The sequence below is a fragment of the Neophocaena asiaeorientalis genome, unplaced genomic scaffold (genome assembly GCF_003031525.2).
Source record: "Neophocaena asiaeorientalis asiaeorientalis breed wild unplaced genomic scaffold, Neophocaena_asiaeorientalis_V1.1 scaffold79, whole genome shotgun sequence".
In the NCBI taxonomy this organism is placed as follows: domain Eukaryota; kingdom Metazoa; phylum Chordata; class Mammalia; order Artiodactyla; family Phocoenidae; genus Neophocaena; species Neophocaena asiaeorientalis.
The window spans coordinates 5,410,491-5,436,325 of NW_020175402.1; the positions used below are offsets into that span (position 1 = coordinate 5,410,491).

Below are 25,835 nucleotides of genomic sequence, written 5' to 3' on the forward strand. Positions count from 1 at the left end.
CGTCCGGAGCCTGTGCTCCGCAACGGGCGAAGCCACAGCGGTGAGAGGCCTGTGTACCGCAAAAAAAAAAAAAAAAAAAAAAAAAAAAGGGGGGGGGGCAGGGGTGTGGGGGACATATCTCAAACCTGCTGACTTTCCCAGTATGGGGCCTCAACAGACCCACAAACATTTATTTCACTAGAAGTCAGCTGTGTGCTGGTTCCTGGAGGCCCTGTCAGGCTTTTTGGTCCCGCTCCATGCTTTTGGGAAAGTGAAGGCGTGATAAGTCTTAACCCCTCCAGCACACTAGGCAAAAACTGCTTTTTGCACCTGGTTCTCATGACTGGGGATATGGTGGGGGATGGGAGCTGGGTAGGGGCAGAGATAATGTCCTACGTAATTCAAATGAGGAAAATGAGGCCCAGAGAAGCCCCATAACTTGCCTAAAGTCACACAGCAATCAAGGTCCCAGTCTGGCTAAGTCCCTGAGAATGCAGATTCCCCACCTCAGGATCCCTGAACACTGAGCATCATTGCCTTACTCCTCCGTCCCGCAGGCCGCCCCCGACTGAGGACCCAAAATGGGGGGGGAGGGGAGGGGACCAAAGCGGGCACCGCGGGCGTTGAGTCCTGCTGCAGCCAAGCGCTGGGCTCGGTCTCTCCGCCCTCTTGTTGCCATGGAGACAGCCCCTCCCTGCAATCGCGGTCAAAGGCAGGATTTCCGTCGGGGCGGCCAGCAATTCCCGGATCCCGAGAGGAACGTGGACCGAGACCGCCACCGCGGGCCAGGAGGGGGCACCCAGAGAGGCCCATCCCTGCCGAGGGCGGGGACTTCCCCAGGAAACGGGAACCCACGCCTCCAGCAAGTTGAAGGAGTCCCCTAGCCAACCGGGACCCGCCCACCTGTGCTGGGCGGGAGAGTCTAGGGGGCTGCAGCGTGGCAGCCTCCCCTCCCTTCCCAGCTACAGACTTCGCCCCCAACTTCTGCCGATTCCGGATAGGGGGACTTTCTGGACCACCGGAATCGCGCCCCACGTTCTGCGTCCTCCAGAAATGGTTCTCCTTGGCCCCTTTCTGGCAAACTCCCTCACCTGATTCTCCCAGGCCCCCCAACTAGCAGTTCCTCTCTTCCAGACCCCTCAGCTTCTCCCCAAATTCTCGCTTTCAAGGTTCCCAGGCCCTTGTGGGGGTCCCCTCAGTTTCCCTCCCCCGACTCAGCCCCTTTCCCAAATTCTATCTCTACAGGTTCCCTCCGTTTTCCCCACCAGACCATTTTTGGGCGTCCTTTTAGTTTACTTTCCCCATATTCCCTCATCCCCCTCCCCAAATTTTACCAGTTTCACTCTCCAGGTCTCCTCAGTTTTCCTTTTCAGGCTCTTTTCAGAGCGGGGTCGCTTTGGCCTTCAACTCCCTCAGCAATCCTCCCCAAGTTCACGTCCCCCCCACTCCCCAGCAACCCGGACCCTGGGGCCTAGGGCGGGCTGGGGGCGGGGCACCGCCTGCCCCTCCAGCCCCACCTGACTGCACCTACCTGGTCCCAGGGGACACCGCTTCTGACCGACCCCGGGGCTATCCAGCCGGGGCTCCCAGCAGCCACAAGTACCGACGGGGGTGGGGGCGAGAAAACTGGGGTGCTGCCCGCCTCTGACCGCCGCCCCCTCTGGGCAGAGAGGAGGAAGCAGCCTCGGACTTCTCTTATTGCAGCCGCAGCGGCGCGGTGGCGGTGGCGATGGGGAGAACTTGCAGTCACGCCCCAGCCCCAAGCCAGCTGCCCGCAGCGGGGAGGGGCCCTCAAATCCCAGGCCCTCCCGCCCCCATTTCCCACCTTCCCCCGGGTTACCGCGGCTCGGCTTTCCCAGGCCTCCCCCTGCACCCTGGCTCCTGTCCCCAGACCTGAACCCCCAGCACAACCTTCCCAAGACCCCCTCCAAAAGGGCAGGTTCCTAACACCCAGAAGCACCTGCTCTTTTAAAATCATGGCATTTGAGGTTAAGAGGGGCTTTTCTCTATCACTGCCCCACCCCCCTTCTGCAGCTGAGAAAACTGAGGACAAGATGCGGACAGACCTTAACCCAAATTCTCACAGTCAGTTGACCTCAGACTGCTGTCACCAGTCACCACACCTTGCCATCCTTGGGGACTGAGCGCCGTGGAGGCAGGGATCTAGGACAGTGGGGAGCAGCAGAAGACCCTTCTCTTAGGAAACTGCTTTTCAGAGGATCAGTCACTGGGCTACACTGAGGAAGCAGGGAGGTGTCAAGCCTCCCCCGACACCCAAGTTTTAGAAAAACTGAGTAGCATCTTCTATCACAGTTCCAGCCTTTCCAAGGTCAGGGAGGACCCTGACCTCCCCTCAACCTGGGGTTCAATCCCCCCCCCACCACCACCACTATTACTTCTTCAGCCTTCAGCCAGGACCAGAAGAATCCCTCCTGTCTGCGGAGGAAGAGATGTGTGTGGGAGGGCTGTTTGGTGGAGAAGTATGTGTGTTGGGATATAGTGGGGAGGCAGGGAGCGTGTGTAAGAACAGGTGTGTGTGTGTGTGTGTGTGTGTGTGTGTGTGAGTGTGTGATTGGAGGCAATGAACGTGATGACTGCAATTTTGGAATCAACAACTGGGACACATTATGCAGGCACATGTGCAGGGATGCGTCTGAATGCCTGTGTGTGTCTGTGCACACGCATGGGCTCACGTGTGTCTCAATATGCTTGCGGGGTGGCAGAGAACAGTGGGGTGCAGGTAAGAATGGCTTTCTCTTAGGATAATGGGAGGAAGGATGGGGGGAGGAAGACACAGGGGAGGAGGTGGAGGTGCAGGGACTTGGGAAGGGTGGCGTCACCCTGGCTGGACATCATCACCTCCACCATCAAGCACTCCCTGGCTGCCTATTGTCCCACCTGTTCAGTTAACAAACAAACATTTATCATTGCCTGTCGGGTGTCAGGCTTCGGGAGCACAGACATGAAAGAGACTGGTCCCATCCCTGGGGATCCCCCAATCTATCAGGCTCTGTCATCCTTCAGGGGCTGGCTTCTTATCCCCAGCTGAGCACTCAGCATCATTTTCCTGGGGTGTGCGGTGTGGGATATGTTTTCCTCAAGGCCAGGGACTAGACCTGGCTCTTGGCCATGCCCCTGGAGCCCAGGCAGGGTCTGGCACAGAGAGGCAGGTTCTCTGGGTACAGGAGTGCACGGATCAATCAAGGAGCAAAGGAATTAATAGGTAAACAAATGAAAGCCCGATGAAGAAATAAACGACTGAATGTAAGAATTAACGAATGAATGAAAATATTCAAGAATCAATGAATAAGCAAATGAACAGAACAGAACTGCTTCTGCTTTTGTTTTGCGGTACGCGGGCCTCTCACTGCTGTGGCCTCTCCCGTTGCGGAGCACAGGCTCCGGACGCTCAGACTCAGCGGCCACGAACCCATGAGCGGGGCACGAACCCATGTCCCCTGCATCGACAGGTGGACTCTCAACCACTGCGCCACCAGGGAAGCCCTGCTTCTGCTTTTAAGATACGAGTCAGACCACATAAGTTCCTTGCTTAAAACTCTCTCACGGCTTACCTCCCATTTTGCTTGGAATAACAAAAATACAATTCAATAATAGGGAAGAATAATAAAATCCAAATGCCTTGCCATGACCTCCCAAGCCTTGCGTACCTGGCCCGTGCCCACCTCTTCAGGTCCATTTGGGCCATCCTCCTTTTCAGCCGCACTGAAATCCTTTTCGGTTCCCAGACTACATTGACTTTTTGCCTCAGGAGCTTCTCACATGCAGTTCCCTCTTCCTAGGACACTCTTTCCTTGGCTTTTCACAGTACTGGCTCCTTTCTATCCTTAACCTGAAATGCGGCCTCTTCCGAGAAGCCTTCCCTGACCACCTCATCTAAGGAGGTCCCTTTACTCTTGCCCTTGGCACCCAGTTTGTCTCCTTCATGGCAGTTGTCACAATCTAGAACTGAGTATTTCTCAGTTCATTGTTGATCGTCTCGGGGTCTCTCTTGACCAGATCGGGGCTCTGACCTCAAGATATACCTGGCTTCACCCAGGACAGAGATGGGCCGAGTCTATGACTCTCATTCATCCATTCAGAATAACCTGGTGGTTAGGAGCACAGACTCTGGGCTCAGACTGCCTGGTTTGCAGTCCAACTCTGCCTCTTCCTAGCTCTGTGACTTTGGACAAATTATTTTACCTTTCCATGCTTCCGTTTCTTCATCTGTAAAATGGGGAGTCTCTACCTTACAGAAGTCTTGAGAGAAATCGATGAGCTGTTAGACCAGTGCTTGGTACATAGTAAGTGCCATATAAGTGTTCACTATCATTCATTCATTCGTTCAATCATACTCAACCTTCCCTGTCACTAGTTTGTGGCAGGCTGGGTGGTGGAGGCTCAAATAGGAGTCAGGTCCAGTCCTTGCCCTCCATGTGGCACGTGCCCCCCATATGACACAGGAGACAATGGGCACAGGGCAAAGAGGCCACAGGAGGGGCCTCCCCCACTATCCTTAGTGCTCATAGCTCCTGCGCTCGCTCGTGTGTTCCTTTAAATCAGTTCTGAAAACTGATACCAAAACCAAAAATCAAGGCCCAGCAAGCTGCTGAGACCTCCCATCCATTTCTCATCCAGCCATCACTCTCCTGCTCTCACTTCTGTTTTCAACTATCTTGGATTCTGTGGTCAGTCGTTATGGTGCCCCTTTGCCAAGCCCCTGCCCTGCCTTGCCGCCCTCCGGTGTGCTTGCCTGGAAAGCCCCAGGCCTGCAGCAATCCAACCATTCACCTTCTCTGGGTGAGGAGGAGAAAGCCACCTGCCAGACAGCCAAGAGTTACAGCTCCCAGATTCAAAGGACGCTAACCAGGCCCAGCAACCCTCCGGTGCATTTCTTAGTAAGCTGGCCCTGTATGTCTGCCCAGATGACCAGTTCACACCCTTTCTTCTGCCCTCCCTTTTCCCACCCTTTTTCCCCCTTCCCCAATTGCACTCTACATCCTCCCACCTTTTTAGGACTTCACGCCTTCTGTAACCTCCTCTCCTGCACCATGTCTTTCCCTCTCCAAAGAATTATCCTCTCAGCATACAAACAGGTTCTAGAATTTCCCATTAAAAAGAAAAAAACCCAAAAACCTTCCCTTAGAGAATTTAACATTTATCCTGTCTTTTTAGGAGGAGCTGCAGTTCATTCCTACTCGATGAAGGAAAGCTTTTCTTTGTAGAAGAATGCCAGCTAATATACTAGAGGGAATGTGAGAACTAGAAAAACTCCATTTTGCAGCCTCAAGTAGATGATAATCAATTGAGGCAAGAATTGTCAATGATGTGTTAGTCACTTGGGCTGCCATACCAAAAGCCATAGACTGGGTGGCTCAAACAACAAACATTTACTTCTTGCAGTTCTGGAAGTTAGCAGTCCCAGATCAAGGTCTGGCAGGGTGGGTTTCTTGTGGGAGCTCTCTTCTTGGCTTGCAGACGGCCGCCTTCTCAATGTGCCCTCACATGGCAGAGACAGAAGGAACTCTCTGGTGTACCTTCTTTCTCTTTCTTTCTTTCTTTCTTTCCTCTCTTTCTTTCTTTCACAATACGTGGGCTCCTCACTGTTGTGGCCTCCTGTTGCGGAGCACAGGCTCCGGACGCACAGGCTCAGCGGCCATGGCTCACAGGCCCAGTCGCTCCGCGGCATGTGGGATCTTCCCGGACTGAGGCACGAACCCGTGTCCCCTGCATTGGCAGGCAGACTCTCAACCACTGCGCCACCAGGGAAGCCCTCTTTCTTTCTTTTCTTATGGCTGTGTGGGGCTGTGTGACCTTGAATAAGGGTCTGCCCACCTCTGGACCTCTGTTTCCTGATCTGAACAAGCGCAGGGTGGGACAGGATGCCCTATGAGGCCTATTCAACCTCCAGATGTCTGGCTTGGAGTCTAGTCCTCTTGTCCTCTATGGGACTGGGGTCTCTTGGAGGACAGAGATGGCACTGGCTCCGGCCCCACTGCCAGGACCCCCAGGAACAGACCGGGCTCGTGGAGGGCATCAGGGTGTGGTGCTGCTCTGACTTCTTCCTTGTCAAAGGTAGGATGGACCAAATTTAAGCCCCATAAGTTACTAGCTATGTTTTCTTGGGCCGTGACTTAACAACGCTAAGCTTTCATTTCCACATCAGTAAAACCAGAACTTAATATTTATCTCCCAGGATGAGGAGTAAAGGATATGATGCCTTTGAAAGTACCTCGTACATAGTAGGTGTACAAAAGGCTGTCAGGAGCCAGGGAGGGATGTCTGATCAGGAGTTTTAGAATCTCTCCCACCATCACTGTATACCCTAGTCCCTGCACGCACATAAGCTGATGGATGCAGGGAGAAATAATAAATACTTTATGTCTATGTCTGATGCAGACCTGGCACATAATAGGCACTCAATAAATACTTGTTAAATGCAAGATTCATTCTCTAACTGCTAGTTCACTGGAGCTTTGAAGCAAACTGGTAAGGGGCAAGAAAAGTATTACTATCTGTTTCAAAGGTAAAGCGACTGCAGCTCAGAGGGGAAAAGTGATTGGCCTAAAGTAACACAACAGAGCTGGCCTTGGAACCTAGCTCCTTCCACTTGCTAACCCATAATTAATATCACCTTCCATGCAGCCACCTCATGGTCAGGGACTTGCTAGGTTCTGGCTACACTCACCCTCACATAAGGGTGACCCAGTGGGTGGCACTTGAATAAGCACATAAAAGGGCAGGTAGCCCCCCAAACCCTCCCCAGGGGCCCAGCTCCTTTCCCTGGTGACTCAGGAGCCCTACTGGGTCACTGTGTTCCTTGAACAGAGACAGCTTGGCCTTGGCCTAACTGCCCTTTTATCTTAGATCCATGGAGCCACAGGACAGGTGTCTCAGAGCAGCACAAGGGGGAAACCGGCCGGGTGCTGGAGCTGACTGAGCCTGTGGGATTATTCTGGGCAGCTGACCCAGCCAGGGGGTTCCTGACAAGTTGACCTGGCAAGTCAGTGGTGTGCTGTCCCACAGGGCCTGGGCGCCACCAACCTTTGGGGACTACTATCATGTTTTGTTAGTGGGGCCCTTAACCTGGGTGGGGGTGGGGGGAAGATTTCTAGAAGGGGACTCTGTTTGGCTGGAGGACTGTGAGGAAGCTGGCGGGGTCATCTCACAGCCTCCCCCCAGCAGGGGTGTTGATGCTGCCCTATGCTGATGTCTAGGAGCCATTTGAGGTCCAGGAGGACGTCTGAACCAGCAGGAGCCAGAGCAAGTACTACCTCTCAGTATGTTCTAGGCAGGCCTGGGGGTCCATCTTTGTGGACAGACAGAGCATTACAGAGGTTTGGGGCTATCAGAGTGAGACTGGAGTGTTACTGAAGGGGCTGGAGGATTTTCACTGGGGGTGGAGACTATAATGGGAGTGAGGACTAGAGTATTATAGTGGGGTGAGGAGTATTACGCGTGTTGGCATATTTCAGGGGGACTGGAGTATTGAACTTGGAGCACACATTTAAAGTTGAGCTGCAGGACTTCCCTGGCGGTCCAGTGGTTAAGACTCCGCGCTTCCACTCCAGGGGGTACGGGTTCGATCCCTGGTTGGGGAAGTTCTGCATGCTGTGTGGTGCGGCCTAAATAAATAAATAAAATTAAAAAATAAAGTTGAGGTGCAGCTTAACGGTGGAGTGCTGTTTCAAAGCCGGGGCTGGAGTGCTTCAGAGATGATTGGAATATTGTATAGTGAGGGACTACAGAATTTCACTGAGGGCTGGGTTGTTTCAGAAAGTGCTAGAATATTATGGGGAGTGAGGAGGATCTAGAGTATTTCAGAGGGAAGCTGGAATGTTGTAGAGAAGGTTGAAGTCTTCTGGGGGAGGCTGGATTATTTCAAAGAGGCAACAGGAGTACTTCAGAGGGGGCTGGAGTCTTTCACTGAGTGGGCTGGGATATTTCAGAGGTGAGTGAGAATAGTGGTGGAGACGGTATATGGTCTTGGAGTCTGCCCAGAGAGCACCGTTCAGCCCCGAGTCAGCAGTCCAAGGATTCTGGGGTCCCTGGAAGTCCCATGCTCTCTCCTGCCCCTCAGGGCAGGTCATCAGCCTCCAGTTCAGCCATAAGCAGCCCTTCAGTATGGGCTACAAGGTGATGCTCGTGACCATGGCCTGGGGGGGCCAACATCCGCTGTGGCCTCCAAGTCAGTGGCACCAAGGAGAAGCCAGTCCTTATGCAGCATCCCGTCTGAGCTCTGGGGCTTCCAGATAAGGGTCAGGTTAACTTGGCCATCCCTCTGCCTTTGGGCAGGACTCCTTTCCTTTCCTCAGCAGCCCTTTCTCAAGAATGGGACTCCCAGTTGAAGTGGGGAGCATTGCTGGGCACAGACCCTTCTTCCAAGGGTGTCTCTGCAGTCTACCTGCAGTCCCTCCTGCTTTATGGAGGGCTTGCTTATTTCCAGAGTATAGGAGCCCTGTTGGGGTGGAGGAGCTACTCTGCTTCATAGCCTGTGAGACCTGAGGCCCTTGGGGGCCAGGGCGCTCAGTGAGAGGGTGTCAGTAGGTGGTGGGCGGAAGAAAGTGGGCCAGTTTGGGTGGCTCAGGCCCTCAGGGTACAATTCCTATTTGTTCCACCATGCATAGCGTTAGCGACGCACTGGGCTGTCACTTGGACAAGCAGCAGCTGGACTGTGCCAACTTCTCCAGCTGCCGTCCACACAATGTGTTCACCTTCCAGCAGGTAGTAGCCCGGCAGCTCACTCAACATAGGACAGAGCGCCAGCCACGCCCCTGCAGAGCACCAGCCCTTCTACCTCCTGTGTTCACACGCTAGCCACACACACCCTGCGCAATGAGGTGACACAATGCTGTGGTTTCTGTGTCAGGCCTGGGGCCGGAATATCCCTTCTCCGACTGGGCTGCTCTCCATCAGCCTGGCGACTATCCCCTAGACCCCAGCAGGCAGAGGCTCCCTGCGAATGGAGTGACCCTGGGAGTGAGGGGTGCTCTCAGCAGTCCCCCAGGCCTTTTCAGTATGGGAGGAGGGAACACAAATATTGTCTCTAAGACAGCTAGGTCAGCCCACAGGCCTGAAATCCCTACCAGAGCAGGGAGATAAGGAAGGGAGGAGGGAACACCCTTTACTGAGCACCTACTCTATGCCAGGTCTTGTTCTAGACATTCTACCTGCATTATCTCCCTGTGAAGTAGAGTCATTCTTCCTGTTAATAGGGATAGAGGCCAGAGAGTTCCAGAGACTCACCCAAGGTCACACAACTAGTGAATAAGTGAAAAACTGGGGTTTGGCCCAGGGTCTGCTTGAACCGATTAACACTGCTTTCTCCCCATAACCTTGACATTGGCCTCTAGACAAATCCTGACTACTCCATTTACTGACTGGGTAACCTTGAACAAGCTGCTTAAACTCCTTAAGCCTGTCTCCTCATCTGTAAAATGGCTATATTAATAAAATCTGTAATGTGATGAACTGAGACGAGGCATGAGGTGCCCATTGTATTGTGTCACTGAGCACCCTAAATGCACAGTAAGGTCAATCTCACTGTCCTTATTTTACAGATGGGGAAACTGAGGCCCAGGGAGGCTGAGTTACTTGTCCAAGAATATAGTGATTCATTGATAGTTGTTCCTTGGTATCTGTGGAGGATTGGTTCCAGGACCAATGAGAAAACTGGAGCACAGAGAGGCTAAATAACTTTTCCAAGATTACACAGCTTCTAAGTAGCTGTATTACTACTACAGCTTCTAGGGCTGCTATAAGAAATTATCACAAACTGGGTAGCTTAAAACAACAGAAATTTATTCTCTCACAGTTCCGGAGGCTAAAAGTCCAAAATTGAGGTGTCAAAAAGGCTCATTCCTTCTGGTGGCTATAGGGAGAATTTCCGTGCCTCTTTCCTATTTTCAGGTGGTCGCCAGCAATCCTTGTCATTCCTCGACTTGTAGATGCATCACTCTAATCTCTGCCTCTGTCTTCATATGTGTGTGTCTGTCGCTGTGTCCAAATTTTCTTCTTCTTAAAAGGACACCAGTCATACTGGATGTAGGGCCCACCCTAATCAGGGATGACCTCATCTTACCCTGATTACATCTGCAAAGACCTATTTCCAAATAAGGTCACATTCACAGGTTCCAGGTGGACATTTGGTGGGACACTACTGAACCCAGTACGGTACTAGAATGTGCATTTGTACTCAGGCAGTCTGGTTTCTGAGCCTGGGCTCTTAATCACTGGTTGCCCTGCTCCTCAGCAGGAATTTGAATATATAGTTGGCCCTTGAACGACACAGGTGGTTCCACTTATACAGGGATTTTTTTTTCCCCAATATAGTACCTGGATTTTCATTTTACAGATCTTTAATTGTGTGGGGAAAAGTTTGTGTTTGATTAGCGATCACAATCTATGGAATCAAAAGAGTTAGAGTCTGAATCCTGATTCTCTCCAAACTGTTTCCGTTCCTGCCCTCGTGTGAGTCATTTAACAAGTCCTTTGTTTATGAGGCAGAGAGAGCAGTACATGGGTTTTTCCACTGTGCAGGGATTCAGAGCCCCTAACCCTTGCATTGTTCAAGGGTCAACTGTGTATATAATTCTCCCCCCTTTTCCTACGAAAGGTGGGATATCATATATGTTGCTCTGCACTTTGTTTTTTAAACTTAATATCCCTTCCAGATATCCTTTCCCAATCTGGACACACAGATCTCCCTTATTCTCTTTCTTAGTTGCATAGTATCCCATTTTACGGATAGACTGTTCACTTGTGCAAGTATATCCAAAGGATAAATTCCTAGATGTAGAATACCTGGACTCATTTGTAATTTTGATAGATTTTGCCAAAATGTCCTTTTGGGGACCTGTACCAATTTATATTTGCAGGTGTGAGAGTACGGTTTCCTTACAGAAATGCCCACAGAGTATCTTATTAAATTTTTGGATTTTTTGCCAGACTGATAAGAAATGGTATCCTAGTGTGGTTTTCCTGATTTTCATTTCTTTCGAGTGAGTTTGATCTTCTTTCTATATCTTTAAAAGCCATTTGTATTTACTTTTCTGCAAACTGTCAGTTCATGTCTTATGCCTATTTCTACAGATCGTTGGCCCTTTTAATGGACTTCTGGGAATTCTTTATAAATTAGAGAGATGACCCTTTATCTGTGATCTGAGATGCAAATATTTTCCTTTAGTCTGTCATTCATCCTATGACTTGATTTATATGAGTTTTCCATGAAACAGTTTTTAATTTTATATAGTTGACTTTATCAATCTTTTCTTTTTTATTTATTTATGTATTTAGGTTTTCTTTCTTTTTTTCTTTTTTTTGGCTGCGTTGGGTCTTCGTTGCTGCGCGTGGGCTTTCTCTAGTTGCGGCGAGCGGGGCCTGCTCTTCGTTGCGGTGCGCAGGCTTCTCGTAGTGGTGGCTTCTCTTGTCGCGGAGCATGGGCTCTAGGTGCGCGGGCTTCAGTACTTGTGGCGTGTGGGCTCAGCAGCTGTGGCGCGTGGGCTCTAGAGTGCAGGCTCAGTAGTTGTGGCGCTAGGGCGTAGTCGCTCCGCAGCATGTGGGATCTTCTCTGACCAGGGCTCAAACCCATGTCCCCTGCATTGGCAGGCAGATTCTTTTTTTTTTTTTTTTTTTTTTTTTTTTTTCACCAACCATTTTTATCACTCTTTACCCCCAAACCCTGTACCTGTTAGCAGTCGTTCCCCACTTCTCCTCCTTGTCCCCAGCCCCATGCAATGTGAATCTACTTTCTGTTCCTGTAGGTGGCAAACTCTTCTTAAACTGGGATTTAAACTGTGCCTTCCTTCCCTCGAGGGAAGTTTCCTACTTAAGTCTTGCATTAGTTACTTATGGCTGCAGAACAAATTACCCCAATATTTAGCAGTTTAAAACAACATGCATTCACTTTCTCATAGTTTTTGTGGAGCAGGGGTCCAGGTACAGCTAGGCTGGGTCTTCTGCTTCAGGATCTCTCGTAAGGCAGCAAAGTGTTGGCCAGGGCTGTGGTCTTAACTGAAGGCTCAGCTGGGGAAGTAACTACTCCCAAGCTCACTTACACCATTGCTGGCAGGACTTGGTTCCTTGAGGACTGTTGATCTGAGAGCCTCATTTCCTCACTGGCTGGTGGCTGTAGGAAACCCTGAGTTCCTTGCCATCTGGGCCTTCCTGACATGGCAGCTTACTTCACCAGGCCTAAGGGAAGAGAGCATCTGCTAGCAAAACAGAAATCATATCTTTTGTAACCTAATCATGGAACGGATATTCCCTCAATGTTACTATGTTCTTTTGGTTAGAAGCAAGTTACTCAAGGGTAGGAGACTACACAAGGCTGTGAATGCCAGGAGGTGGGGAGTGTTGGGACCAGCTTGGAGGCTGTGAACAAAAGCCCTATCCTGCAACCTTCCCATGAGTTCTGTAGGCTACTCAATGGCAGGCAGATTCTTAACCACGGCGCCACCAGGGAAGTCCCTATCAATCTTTTCTAATGACTCTTTTTGAGTCATGGTTAGACATTTCCCACTATGAGATTACAGATTCTCTCCCGTTTTCCTTTAGTGCTTTTATTTTAAATTTATTTATTTATGACAACAAAGTGGCACACAGGCTTAGTTGCTCTGCGACATGTGGGATCTTCCCGAACCAGGGCTCGAACCCGAACTCACGTCCCCTGCATTGGCAGGCGGATCCTTTTTTTTTTTGCGAAGGCAGCTCTGTAACTTTGTTGGAGAATCAGCAGTTAGTTCTCATCCACATTAACTGTCTGTAGATTTTTGAAAGTGGTGACAGGTACATAAGTAACCAACGTATAGAGCTTGTTTGGTGAATCTTCATCTTCATGCCGTTTTCTGGACAACCGCACACGGATACGTTATGGGACATTCCTTATTCCTTTGGCTCAGAAAGCTCTGTTGAGCCTGGTGTCAATGCGTACATCTGGAGTTCCCATCTCCTTCATGGCAAACTTCGGTATTTCTTTGAGTGCCCGAGGGGCACGCTTCTTGAAACCCACTCCGTGGATGCGCTTGTGAATGTTGATGGTGTATTCTCTGGTCACCACCTCGTTGATGGCGGACCGGCCCTTCTTCTTCCCGCCACCCTTCTTTGCGGGAGCCATCTTGCCTAGCCGGGGTTAGAAAGGAACGGCAGGTGGATTCTTAACCACTGTGCCGCCAGGGAAGTCCCAGTGCTTTTATTTTATTTTAATATTTTTTAACATTTAAATCTTTGGAGCTTATCCTAATGTTCCACGTGAGGTAGAGATCTCATTTTCCCCCCAGTAGGCTACCTAGTTGTCCTAGAACAATTTACTAGAGAGTCCATTCTCCACTTTGAGATGACACCTTTATCAAACACTAAATCCTCCTGTGCAGTTGGGTCTATTTCTGGACATTCTAGTCCAGCCCATTCCTTTGTCTCTTCCTGCAACCAAAGCAAGTTGTTTTAATTATTGAGGCTTTAAATATAATTATCTATAGTAGTATGGTTAATGGTGTCTTTTCTTTCTTCATAGTTTCCTGATATTCTTTTCTCTTCCCCCCCCCTTTTTTTTTCTCCTGAGGGGTGGGGAACTGTAGGAGATTTCTTGGGACTTATACTCCTGTAGGGGAACACACAATAAGCAATACCTGTCATTTGGCAGGGTCAAGAAAAAGATAATAAAGCAGATAAAAAGACAGAAGGCAAGTAGGAAGTAGTATTTAGATGGGCAGTGAGGGAAGCCCTTGGATGAGGTGGAGACATCTGAGTGAAGAGAGGGAGGCCACCTGGATACCTGGGGAAGACATTCCTAGCAGCACCAAGGGCAAATGCAAAGGCTTGAGGCAGAAGCATGCTTGGCAGGTTGAAAAACAGCAAGGCAGCCCGTGCAGCCAGAATAGAGCTCTCAGAGCGGAGAGTGGGAGGCGGTGAGGTAGCTCATGCAGGCCTTGCAGGTCACAGCAAGGACACTGGTTTTTCCTCTGGGCTAGGGAGCCATGGGAGGGGGTTGAGCATAAGAGTGACATGTTCTGACCTCCCTTTTATCAGGCTGGCTCAAGCTGCAGTGTGGAGAGCAGACTGCACCGCTGAGGGCAGAACAGGGGAAGGCAATAGGATTGGGGATGGGTGAATGAATTATAACGTGGTTTCCTTGTCAGTCTCTCCCTTTGCAAGGACCAGCACTGCGCTTATTCAGTGACACAGAGTAGGCATGGATAAACATTTGTGGGAGGAAGAAGGGAGAGAGGACAATAGGAGGAGGCAGGAGAGGCAGGGTCCCTTGGGGAATGGCTCTGCAAAGGCCACAGATAGTAGAGGGAGCAGAGGTGATGAGATCCAGCTCCTCAGCAGAGATGGAGACCAAGCAAATAATTACCTGTCGTTTGGTAGTGCCAAGAAAAAAATAATAAAGCAGATAAAAGGACAGAAGGCAAGTAGGAAGTAGTATTTAGATGGGCAGCAAGGGAAGGCCCTTGGATGAGGTGGAGACACCTGAGTGAAGGCAGAGAGGCCACCTGGATACCTGGGGAAGCTATGCCGTCTCCCACCTGGTGCCTGCCCAACCCAGGATCTGTGACCCCCATGTGCTGCCCAGACACAGCTGCTGAGGCCCCAGTGGGGGTGGGATCCAGCTGTGTGGAACAGGAGCCATGGGACCGTCAGGACTTTATGATGCTTCCGGCAGGATGGGCCTGGTAGCAGGGCAGGTAGACAAGAGACACCAAGCTGAGGGGTAGAAGAAAGAGGTTGGGCTTTGAAGTTTGCCCTGGCTTGGCCACTATCTCACATGTGACCTTAGGTAAAGAGCATCCATCCAGAAACCCCAGTTTGTGCCTCTGTAAAATGGGAACAGCATCTCCTGCGGGGCTGGCATGGGGTCTGAAGGAGGTAGGAGTCCAGTGCTACTCCTTGTCCAGCTCTTTGGGGTCTGAGTTTGGGGTGGGGGGAAGAGGTGAAGCGTGTCCAGAGGTGTGAGGGGGGAGTGTGGGGCTGTGTTTCTGGGACTTTCCTCGCTGAGGTCAGCGGCCCGAAATAGCCGCGCTTCAGTGAGCGCGTCGAGGTTTGGTCACTGGCTCTCTGCCCCGCCCGCTGCGGGCAGCCGTCCAGCCACAGCGCGGGCCCCTTCCGCTGTCACATCTCCCTGCAGGATGGCGAGAACCTGGCCAAACGCTCGGCGCTACGTGAACGCGACCTCAGGGTACTCCGATGAGCTGAGGCTGGCGCGGCTGCGGACGGCCTCGCCGAGGTCCACGGGCACGCCTTGCTGCGTTCCCTCGCCTTGGGTCCCACTGCATCTACTCCGACAGCAGTGGCTGTGAGTGCAGCCTGTCGTGGCGCCCGCCAATCAGGGAGCAGAGGCTGACTCCGGGCACGCCTCCCGTGACGTCAATCATCCGGCCCCCCGGAAGCCCCGCCCAGTGGCCTGGCCTGAGAAAGGCCTTGAAGGGCTGGTGGGTGGGGCCTCTAGAAGGATGAAAATAACACCCCTGTGAATCGCGCACTTTATAGCTGACCTGAGAAATACAGGCAGGTGAATAGTTTTTTTTGTTTGTTTGTTTTTTTTTTTTTTTAGGTGAATAGTTTTATAAGTTTTAAAATATATTTGTTCACTCAGTCACTCGTCCACCCATCCGTCTGTCCATCCAGCTGTCCACCTATCTGTCCACCCACTCAACCAAAGCTATTGAACGCCTCTTGTGTGCCAGGCGCTGAGCTGGGTGCTGGCGGTAAATAACGATGAGTCCTGTGCTTGTGTTCAGAGAGCTCAAGTCTAGTGAGCAGGTCTGACAGTAACAAAATGCTTATACCAATCGTGCTGTTATTACAACCGTGATCAATTCTAGGAACATAAGGTACAGGCTGCTGGAATAACGGAGTGTTTAATTTAGACTGGGGGCTCAGGTCTCTGGAGAAGTTACATTCCAGCTGACTCCTGAAGCAACAAGAGTGTTCCAAGCAGAGGAAAGAGCTTGTGGACAGGCACTGAACTTGGCAGGCTCTTGGAGGGTTCTGGGAAGGGAAAAGAGGCCAGTATGGCTGGAAAAGTGTTGGGGGAGGGGAAGGAAGGTGAGATAAGACTCTGGAGATTTAGGGAAGCAGGTTATTAAAGACCTTGAAAGCCAAAGTAAGGAAGTAGAATTTTTTTAAAAAATAAATTTATTTATTTATTTTATTTTTGGCTCTGTTGGGTCCTCTTTGCTGCGCGCGGGCTTTCTTTTAGTTGCGGCGAGCGGGGGCTACTCTTCGTTGTGGTGCGTGGGTTTCTCATTGCGATGACTTCTCTTGTTGCGGAGCACGGGCTCTAGGCACGCAGGCTTCAGCAGTTGTGGCACGCGGGCTTCAGCAGCTGTGGCTCCCGGGCTCTAGAGCACACTCAGTAGTTGTGACACACGGGCTTAGTTGCTCCGCGGCATGTGGGATCTTCCCGGGCCAGGGCTCGAACCCGTGTCCCCTGCACTGGCAGGCAGATTCTTTACCACTGTGCCACCAGGAAAGCCCAGGAAGTAGAATTTTATGCTAAGTGTGGTAGGCAGCCACCGTTGGTTTTGAGGGGGTTGGGGCGGATGTCACTTGATCTACTTTGTTTTCAGATCTTCCTGACTCTATGTGGAGAATAGACAAGAGTGAACACAGGGGGGCAAGAGTGGACACAGGGAGACCCATTAGAAGGACCTTGTAGTTGCCCTCCAGGCCTGAGGGTAGTGAGCTAGATGCTGAGAGGGGGGCCATGTGGGTGGAGACACGTGAACAGACTAAAGAAATAATTAGAAAATAGAATCTCCAGGCTGCCTGGTTGCTCAGTTGAATGGGGTTGGATGGGTGAGGCAGAAGGAGATTAAAATTAAGTTCCTTGATTGGACAGTCACTTATAGAGTCCCCTCTGGGTGCCAGGCACCGTCCTGGTGAGGCTGACCGGGTTTGAATCCTGGCCTGTCACTTGCCAGCTGTTTACCTCGGGGAAGTGATTTGACCTCTCTCTGCCTTGATTTCTTTTCTGTAAAATGAGGATCCTAATAACACCTAAGAAGATTGTGGTAAAGGGACTTCCCTGGTGGTCCAGTGGGTAAGACTCTGCGCTCCCAATGCAGGCGGCCCCGGTTCAATCCCTAGTCGGGGAACTAAGTCCCACATGCATGCCGCAACTAAGAGTTCGCACGCTGCAACGAAGATCCCGCGTGCTGCAACTAAGACCTGGCACAGCCTAAATAAACAAATAAATATTAAAAAAAAAAGAAGATTGTGGTAAGGATTAAATGAGTCGATATATGTAAAACCTTGGATCTGGGTGTTTGGGACTGGGTTCTGAAGCTGAGTACTTGGACTTGAGTATTTGGGGCTGAGGGCTTGGGCCTGCTCCTTGAAGTAACCAAGCCCCATTTCTTTACTGGCCTTATATAGAAAATTGAAACAGGATGATATGCTAGCACAGTGGTTCCCACACTTGCCTGTCTGCACATTAGAATCACCCAGAGATTTTTTTTTTTTAACTTCCAAAGCCCAAGGCTACACCCCAGACCAGTTAAATCACAACCTCTGTGGGTGAGACACAGGTATCTGTATGTTTTGAGGCCTCCAGGTAATTCCCAGCAGCAGATAAGTTTGGGAACCACTCTGGTAGAGAGAACAAGGAGGCTGCTTTAAAGTAGTGGTCAGGGAGGGCTTCTCCGAGTAGGTGACATTTGAGCGGAGACCCCAGAGTGAAGAAGGAACTGTCATTGGAAAGTCATGGGGAAGGCCTTTGTCTAGCCTCGGTTCCTGCATGCCTGGAGGTGCCTTTGGGCCTACTTCTTTGAGTAACCAAGGTGCCATTTTTTACTGGTCTTGTACAAATGAACTGCCCCTAACCTGACTCTCCTCTCTGTGGCTTCACAGCACATGGGAAAGGTGTGACCCTGCCTGTCTGCACTGTCTGCTTCATGGAGACCCCAGAGGGAAAGGAAATAGAAGGCTGCCCTGGGCCACTTCCTAGGGTCTTCCTAGGGCCTTCCTCTCCCTCTGAGCCAGGAAGCCCGTGCTCTCTAATCTTCTGCCCCTCCCTCACAGCCATCTGCTTAAAGGAAGTGGCTCTTCAGTTCTTCACAGGAAGCCACAGGCCTCCTCTGCCTCAGCTCCCTCTGGCTACTGCTGACCCAGGCCCTCTGCTGGCCCAGGTCCCCTTCAAGTCTGGGTCCAGGGATGCCCTCTTCCTGGCATCACCACCTGCTGCCCAGACAAGAAATGTTTGTGTGGAGTGCTCCTCTCATTGCCTTTAAATCCCTGTGGCTCAGGTCTAGAAACACAGGCTGGAAGTGAGACCTGATTGCAGAGGGTCCTGAATGCTGTGCTCAGGAGATCCCAGCATTGCAGGACTGAGGGTCTGGAAGGAGAGGAAGAGGCAGGCCCTGCAGGGATCCTGAGGGTTGACCACTCCTGTGAGCTTCAGGAGCTCCTGCTGCAGAGCAGGCGCAGGGCCTGAATCTTTTTGGTCTCTAACATCTATGGGGGGCCTGGCCCCAGGGAGGGCTGTTGATCTTGGTGGAGCTGCTGGAGGATGATTCAGGCTGAGGATTCCAGGCTGGGACTGTATTGCCACCTGGTGGCCACATCCATGCATAGAGCAATGGAATTGTGGGAGGCTTGCCTGGAGAGGGAGTGAGTGGACTTTCAAGGGTCTGGGGGCCAGGGAGGCCCTTAAAGAATAAAAGAAATCTCTAGATAAAGGGATTTTTATCAAAGAGCAAGACACCTCTAACTTGAGCACTTTGGAAAGACATTCTAGGTCTAGAGGAGAGTCCAACACTTCCCTTCCTCTGTTTTATAGACTAGGACACTGAGGTCCAGAGAGAAATGATGATGTCAGAGGACCTCAATGCTGTTTTCCATCAAGTAAGCCACACAGATGGGATCTATTTTTGGGCTTGTGTTAGGGTGCGGTCCCAGAGTGAGGAACTGCCCTGCTAGTTTCTAGCCACCCTCATTTGTGACCAAACAGGCATCTCTCAGCACCATCACCCACCTTAGTCACCAAAGTTGGCACCTCAAGGTGGCTTTTGGTAGCTTCCAAAAATAAAATCTTAGAGGACTGGGACCTGACAGGACCCAGGGGATTCAGAAGTCTGTGCTTCAGGCTCAGCCGTTTTAGAGCAGGAAGTGCTCGGAGACTCTGATGTCCAGCCCCCCTGGTTTTGAAAATGAGGAAGCTGAGACTCAGAGAGGGCAAGTAACCTGCCTGAGTGCCCCCCCCGGAGCTGGGCCGGGACTCAGCATTGTGTCTTTCTGAAGGCCATTGTCAAGGAGAAGTCCAAAGGTGATTAGCATGTCCTGACTTGTTGCACTAGTGAATTCTGCTTTGTATTCATCGTTCTGTCTCATACTTTGTAGACAAGACAATTGTGGTCCGTGAAAGTTGACAAGGGCCAGGATGGGTGAAAGGAGATGGGGGCGAGGAGGTGGTGACAGGGAGGGAGAAAGGGAGTCATGGATGCTTTGGGGGGCTCCTAGTTTGTATGCTATGGGCTCCAAGTATGTAGGAACTGGGTCTCTTCCACTGCAGTGTCCTTGACACTTGGCACAGTGCCTGACAGAGTGAGTGCCCAGCAAACCTCTGCAGAATGAAAGCAAAGATTTATCCTGCACAGGCCCAAAGGGAGCCTGTGGTAGGCAGAGGATCTCCTTAAAGACGAGTCATTGCCAGTGTCATTCAGCTTGAGAATTGCTGAGGCCTCAGATCTAAAATCTGGGGGCAGAGCTGTCCATTTCTCTCTGGCCTTGACGCTGTTCAAGGCAATATGATGTCTAAGGAGGGTGTTTGCCCCTGGGGCAGGCTGCCCGCCCTTAGGAGGAAGGAAGAACAGGGGCTGTGAGCCCCAGAAAGTAAACCCTGACTCCAAAGTTAGATCATCTCATTCTTGGCTGTTGTTTGGCTCTTTCCTCTTTGCTTTATGCAGGTCCTTAATCATAATAATAACAGACGTTGACTGAGTGCTTACTATGTGCCAGTGTCATGTTAAACTCTTTCTGTTCATTATTTCATCTAATCTCATAACAAAAACCCCACGAGGTAGATGCTATTATCATTCTCAGTTTACAGGGGAGGAAACTGAGGCACAGAGAAGTGAAGGAACTTGTGCCAGGGCATGCAGGTAGGAGATGGCAGGGCAGGTTTGAACCCAGGTCTGTGGGACTCCAGAGGAACATCCCTAACCACTCTGCTCCACTGCCTTATTGAAAACCCAGCCTCATCTGTGCTAGAGAATATTGAATAAAAGGTTAGGGACCTGTGTTTACTTGACCACAGTGTTAAAGGGGGTTGAGGTCCCCTCTCCGAGGCCTGCATGGCAGTGACAGCGGGTATTATCAAGGGCTCCCCAGGGAAAGAACAAGTGGTCCAGTCCCTCCTTCCCATGAAAGCTGGGAAAGGTAAAGGGACAGGTTGATGGGCAGAGACTAACCTCAGGTTCAATTCTACCCACATATATTGAGCACCTACTGTGTGCCAGGCACTGGGGAGGAGAGATGAATTAGATGCAGTGCCCGCCGTGAAGGGGCTGAGGGATACACGTTTCTGTCTCTGGGTTATCAACTCTACAGACAGACTGGGGTGCAGTTACCAGGCCTGGGAGAGTGTGATGCTTGAGACCCCATCCCCTCCTGGGCAGAGGTCCACTCCATCTGCCCCTCAGTGAATGGCCCGAACCAAGGCAGGACTCAGATGAGGCCCAGCAGTGGTTGTCAGGGCAGGGGACTCCGCTCAGCTTCCACTCTTGGACACAAGCTGTGGAGACAGTGTCTGAGGCGCAGATGGTGCCTCCACCACCTGTGTCCCCTCTTCCACAAACACTGCTTCTCTGGGGGCCTGGGGAAAGCCAGCTGAGGCAAACCATTGCCACCTGCAGGGGTGGCGCTGGACCTGGGGATGGGAGCAAGCACGAAGGAGCCTCTTACCCACCTCCATACATTTGTAATCGAAGAAGAAATTCTGGATTAGAAGTGGGGCTGGGTGGGGGAGGCCTGAGGACAGCTGGCTTGGCCCTTTAGTGACCAGCTTTTGTAGTTCACACATGGCCACTTCCCAGGGGTGCAGATCTCTCTAGAAGGCTGGTCTGGCATCGAGGCTGGTACACCCACTCAGACCAGAACCACAGCACGATTGGTGCTAGAGCCAGCTCTAGCTTTACTACCAAACAATTTCCAGGGCCTTTTTGCCCTCCCCCTGCCTAGGTCCTGGCACTCTGGTTCACTGAACAGGCCTCCCAAACCTCAGATCCTCCCAAGGGCTTGGCCTTCCCTTCCCCCTCAGGAGGCATGTAGGCTCCACATGAAAACTGCCTACCCTGTCCCCAGAGTTTTCTGAGGGAAGGGAGGCCTTGTTGACCCCCCAGAAGCTGCTGTTACACCGTTTCCCCAAGACAAATGTCTGGCCTTCTATCCTCCTCCTGAGGGAGACCACTCTAGCACTTCTTTGGAGAATGGAGATCTGGCTTCTCCATCTCTGCCCGATCAGGGAAGTAGTTGGAAACTTCTCTCACCGAAAACAGAAAGAATCTGCCTCCCCAGGAACCCTGAGAAATAGAGCCTGAGCATTCAGGCTGTGACAGGAGTAGCCGCTCTGCTGGGAAGGAGTCCCGGAGGAGGAGATGTCTGAGCTGGGTTATGAGCTTCAGAAGGACATTCTAGGCAGAGAGAACAGAATACGCCAAGGCTCAGAGGCAAAATCAGCTTGTTTTGCTCCAGGAGCTGTGATGGCCTTTGGGGGAAATGCAGGTGGGGTGTGTGGATGAGGCAGCCCAGAGCCAGATCTTGTTGGGCTTCTCATAGCCAGCACGACTCACAGCAGGACAGAGTGTTTTCTGAGAGACGTTTATTCTGTTTTTTTACCTAGGTCATTGCCAAGTGTGAAAGAGGAACCTCTGGACTGCAGCTGGAAAAGGAAGACAAGGAGGAAGGAGGGGGATCCAGGGAGCTGCTAGCTACTCCTCATCCGCTCTCTCCTTCCCTCTGCTTTTGATTTGCTTGTGGACAGTATAGCCCAGAAGGGCCCCAATCTTGGCCATGAGGGCACTGCCACCGTTAGCCCCTGTAAAGCAAATACAGTTGGTGAGAGAACAACCATCTTATAGCACAGGACTGTTTCTAGCCTTGCCCACACCCTTCACCTCTCACTGCTGGGGTGCAGCCTGGTCTGTGTCTTCCTCTCTGCCCCCTCTGAGAAGGGCTGTGGTTCTTTGGGCTTTTGCCATCCAGAATTGAGGGAAGATGGAGGGTTCAGAAAGGCAGAGGGGCAGTTTGTCAGGGGTGGTTTTTCTGTAGGATTTTGGACGCCTCAGGGGGGGAGAGAAAAAAAAGAAGAAAGGGCTGGATGAAAGAGAGAGAGAGAGAGAGAGAGGCAGAGGGGCAGTTTGTCAGGGGTGGTTTTTCTGTAGGATTTTGGACGCCTCAGGGGGGGAGAGAAAAAAAAGAAGAAAGGGCTGGATGAAAGAGAGAGAGAGAGAGAGAGAGAGGTGAAATCACGTTTTTTAGAAGCACCATTCTGTGCTCTGTATCCATCCCCTTCATGATGTTCAAGAAATGCAAGACCAGGGTTAGTATGAGATTGAATTGGGTCGCTTCACCACATTTCTTTGCCACTCTGGTTCTCTGAGATTGAGGAGATTTATAAAATGTTAAATTGAGGATGTTTATCCTGGTTAACGCATGAGGAAACTGAGAGACTTGTGACTTGGCCAAAGCATTAGTGAAGGCTCTGGCCTTAGAGTCTGAAAACCAGAAGGCAGACTGACTGGGTTTGAATCCTGGCCGTGGTGCTAACTATATGGGGGAATTTGAGTAAATTCCTTAATCCCCGGGTGCCTCAGTTTCCCCATTGAGTGGTGGGGATTAGAAGAAGCCCCACCTAGTAGAGCTGTGAAAAGGGCTCAGGACAGAAAAGAGGGCCACCTGGGCCGGCCCACACTCACCCAGGCTCTGCAGCATGGCCACCAGCCCCCCGGCGGGCACTCCGCCCCCGTTCGCCACGGCCGACCAGCTCATCAGCGAGGCAGCCACCGAGTTGGCGGCGATGCCTGTGCTCGTGAAGCCCAGCGCGGGCAGCGCCGTGGCCATGAGCCCTGGAGGAAGAGGAAGCAGTGAGGGACGCCAGCCGCTGGGCCCGCCCCACCTTTCGGGGCTCCCCGCCCTCCAGACCCACCTCCTCCGACGGCCATGTAGGTCAGCGTGCCCCAGAACCCGGAGTCACTTTCTTCTGGAAGGAGAGTGGACAATGTCCAATGGGGAGCAGGGTCCCCATACTCTGTGCCTGATGCTCCGGACCACCCCCGGAGGTGGGGCCACCATCCTCCCATTTCGGAGAGCCTCAATGAAGGGAAGGGACTTTTCCCAGGGCGCTCTGCCTGGTACAGAACTGGCATGAACTCATTTAGGGAGAATGGAAGAATCGACAGAGCAGGGGTTCGAATCTGGGACTCTAGCTACAGGGACCCCGCGCCGCGCTGTCCATTGGAATAGCTTCTCTCGTTCAGAGGCACGCCTGGGTCTCGAAACCAGGGATCCTGAAACTCTCCGCTTCTTTATCCCGGAGTCCCCAGGTGCCCCAGGATCCTTACCTGTCTCCTCGCAGCCGCAGGTGTTGAGTAGCAGGTAGCACAAGACGAGCGATACCGCCTTCTGCCGCATGGTGGCACAGCGCAAGGCTTTGTCGCCGTACTTGGGATGGGAGAGAGGGAAGAGACGGTCCCCAGAGCCCTATTGGAGCCACTCCCGCTCTATTGTATTCCCTTTCGATTCGAGGATGAGTCCACAAAAAGCAGCAAGATGCTCTGGACTGAGCCCAGGACCCCTCTAAGGAGCCGCAGGCTTTCCGTTTCCTCACGGCACCAGCGGGCTGATGCTCCTGCCACACCGGTGGTTATGAGAATTACAGGATGGAATCCTCTCTGGTACAGTGCCTGGCATGCACTGCGCGCTCAGCGGAAGTCAGCTAGTATCATTACCGTGGTTTCTGTTTCTGGCTTTGTCTGGTTTTGTCTTAAGCAGGATACCTGGGGCTTCTTTGAGCCTGTTTCCTTATCCCTAAGGTGGGCCTATTAATAAAGCCTATTTCGGAGGGTGGCTGTGAGTTTTGCAACCGTTCACCACTATATCCCTAGCAATTAGAACAGTGCCTGTCACACAGAATGTTCTAAACGATAGCTGTTGATAGATTTATTCTCCCAATGCATTGAATATTTACAGGCCCCAAACACTGGCTTCACATCAACTTCCTTTCTCACAAAGAAAGCAGAGAGGGGTAAAGGAGCTTGCCCAGGGTCACACAAGAAATTGTGCAGCCTAGACACAAACTCAAGACTGCAGAATCCAAAACCTATGCTCGTTCCATTACACAGCAAAATAGAAACACACTTCCCTTCCCCCACCACAACTCACCCCTAATGTGAACTTTGTCCGCTCAAAGCATTTTCCTTGAATTGAAAACAAACAAAAAACCCAAACAACTTCCCCTCTACTGAGCACTTCCTCAGCACCTTATGGTACAAGGTTATTTATACCCATAGCAACCCCATAAAGTAGGTATCATTGTTCTAAACCACACGTTATAGATAAGGAAACTGAAACTCAGAAAAGTAATAATCCCAAGCCTGCTAAACTAGGGAGTAGCAGTCAGGATTTAAAGGCACAATCGACTAATGCCCAAACCCACACTTCGAATATCTACTTCAGATCACTTCATCTGTCCTCAAAGATAAACTCACTGTCACATTATTTTCTGCAATAAAGGGGTTTCAGAAATCGTCCAGTCCTTTGGACAGGTAAAGTAGCTTGATTCTCATTTTACAGATGAGGAACTAAAGCCCAAGGAGGTGAAGTGGCAGGGTTAAGGCCAGAGACTGCTGACATGGCACCTATAAGCTAAGTTTCATGACTCTTGGGGTTTTGCAACCCAACCCCCCTAAAAGCCCACCAACACATCCCCTCAGACCACTCTGAGTCCAGGGCACTCAGGGGTGTAGACTCCCTGAAGAATGGGCATCCCGGCTCTCATGGCATGAGCCTCAAGGGCAGGCAGCCTGGCAGAGGTTGGCAGCTTGACACCCACATCTCATAGCTTCTGGGTTTACCTTGGAGGAGAGCAGAGAAGGAAGCTTCCTGCCTGCAGCCTGCTGATAGACAGGAACAGCAGTGAGGTAACAGCTCTTAGGCTCATTTTTTATAGGCTCGTTTTTTATAGCCCTTTCCGATTGCCCCAGGTGGCCAATCCCTGTCAGAGTTTCTAGTTTTGGTTTCCCGAGCTCTGCGGAATCTTTTCTCTTCCCCTCCAGCTCTGCTCAGTGACAACATCTCTGCTGAGCTGCCTACTGGCCAAAAAGTGTAATTCAAGTCAGAGACTTTCCGAATAGCTAAGAGTATTCAAAGCAGGTCAAACTAGAGAGTGAGATCCACTGCCCTACTGGGCTTAGTGAAGCCCGATCACCAGCTCCTCCTGGGGCAGAAGGTCTTTCACAGTTTAATTCAATTAATAATGATGCCTACCACTTATCGAGCACTTGCAGCATACAAGGGCCAAGAAAGAGACCCAATCCCACAACAGTCTCGTGAAGTACTAGAACTGTTTATAATCCCATTTTGCAGAAGAGGAGATTAAAACTTGCGGAAATGAAATCACTCCATTCCATTGTTCTCTCAGGCTGGCTGCTTCTGGGTGATGGGCATATGGTAAGACCAGTGAAGCCCATGTTCATGAGGCCATTGTCACATATCCTTTGCCATAAAATGAGTCTTCTGGCTCTGGGTAATGGATTGAGCATTCTTTCAACCTTTGCATGGCGATGCTTGCAGAACTAGAAATGCAAACCATATTTGGAGTACATAATTCCAGTAAGGATGAATCATTGCTTTCTGCAAGG

At 51.2% G+C, this 25,835-nt stretch overlaps 2 protein-coding genes and 1 pseudogene across 6 annotated transcripts in view; all 3 read right to left on the reverse strand.

The window, feature by feature from the left end:
• Positions 1-1,687, reverse strand: part of FGR (FGR proto-oncogene, Src family tyrosine kinase) — a 17,614-nt gene extending 15,927 nt beyond the window's left edge. For 3 of the 4 annotated variants that reach the window (XM_024766629.1, XM_024766627.1, XM_024766626.1), the window contains exon 1: positions 1,511-1,686. The gene's annotated coding sequence lies outside the window, so the exon portion shown is untranslated. Of the gene's footprint in view, positions 1-1,510 lie in introns of all 4 variants that reach the window. The other variant, XM_024766630.1, reaches the window with a different exon arrangement.
• Positions 1,688-12,679: 10,992 nt separating this feature from the next.
• LOC112414408 (60S ribosomal protein L31 pseudogene) lies at positions 12,680-13,111 on the reverse strand (annotated as a pseudogene).
• Positions 13,112-21,779: 8,668 nt separating this feature from the next.
• On the reverse strand, positions 21,780-25,184 carry IFI6 (interferon alpha inducible protein 6). 2 transcript variants are annotated; one of them, XM_024766843.1, is made up of 5 exons: positions 25,050-25,184; positions 23,538-23,637; positions 23,123-23,176; positions 22,893-23,042; positions 21,780-22,012 (listed from the first exon to the last, which is right to left on the reverse strand). In XM_024766843.1, the coding sequence occupies exons 2-5, from the start codon at positions 23,605-23,607 to the stop codon at positions 21,906-21,908; spliced, it is 381 nt and encodes a 126-aa protein (XP_024622611.1). In that variant the 5' UTR covers positions 23,608-23,637; positions 25,050-25,184; the 3' UTR covers positions 21,780-21,905. The 2 variants fall into 2 exon arrangements, with proteins under 2 accessions (XP_024622611.1, XP_024622612.1); XM_024766844.1 differs by lacking the exon at positions 23,123-23,176.
• Between the last annotated feature and the right edge of the window lie 651 nt (positions 25,185-25,835).

What these genes read in the sequence shown, in the direction of transcription:
- IFI6 (XM_024766843.1), bottom strand. Translation starts at nt 23,607, where the DNA reads ATGCGGCAGAAGGCGGTATCGCTCGTCTTGTGCTACCTGCTACTCAAC. An exon ending in CTGCGGCTGCGAGGAGACAG is followed by an intron (nt 23,177 to 23,537) that starts GTAAGGATCCTG and finishes CTCTCCTTCCAG; the next exon opens with AAGAAAGTGACTCCGGGTTC. An exon ending in GGCCATGCTGCAGAGCCTGG is followed by an intron (nt 22,013 to 22,892) that starts GTGAGTGTGGGC and finishes TTTGCTTTACAG; the next exon opens with GGGCTAACGGTGGCAGTGCC.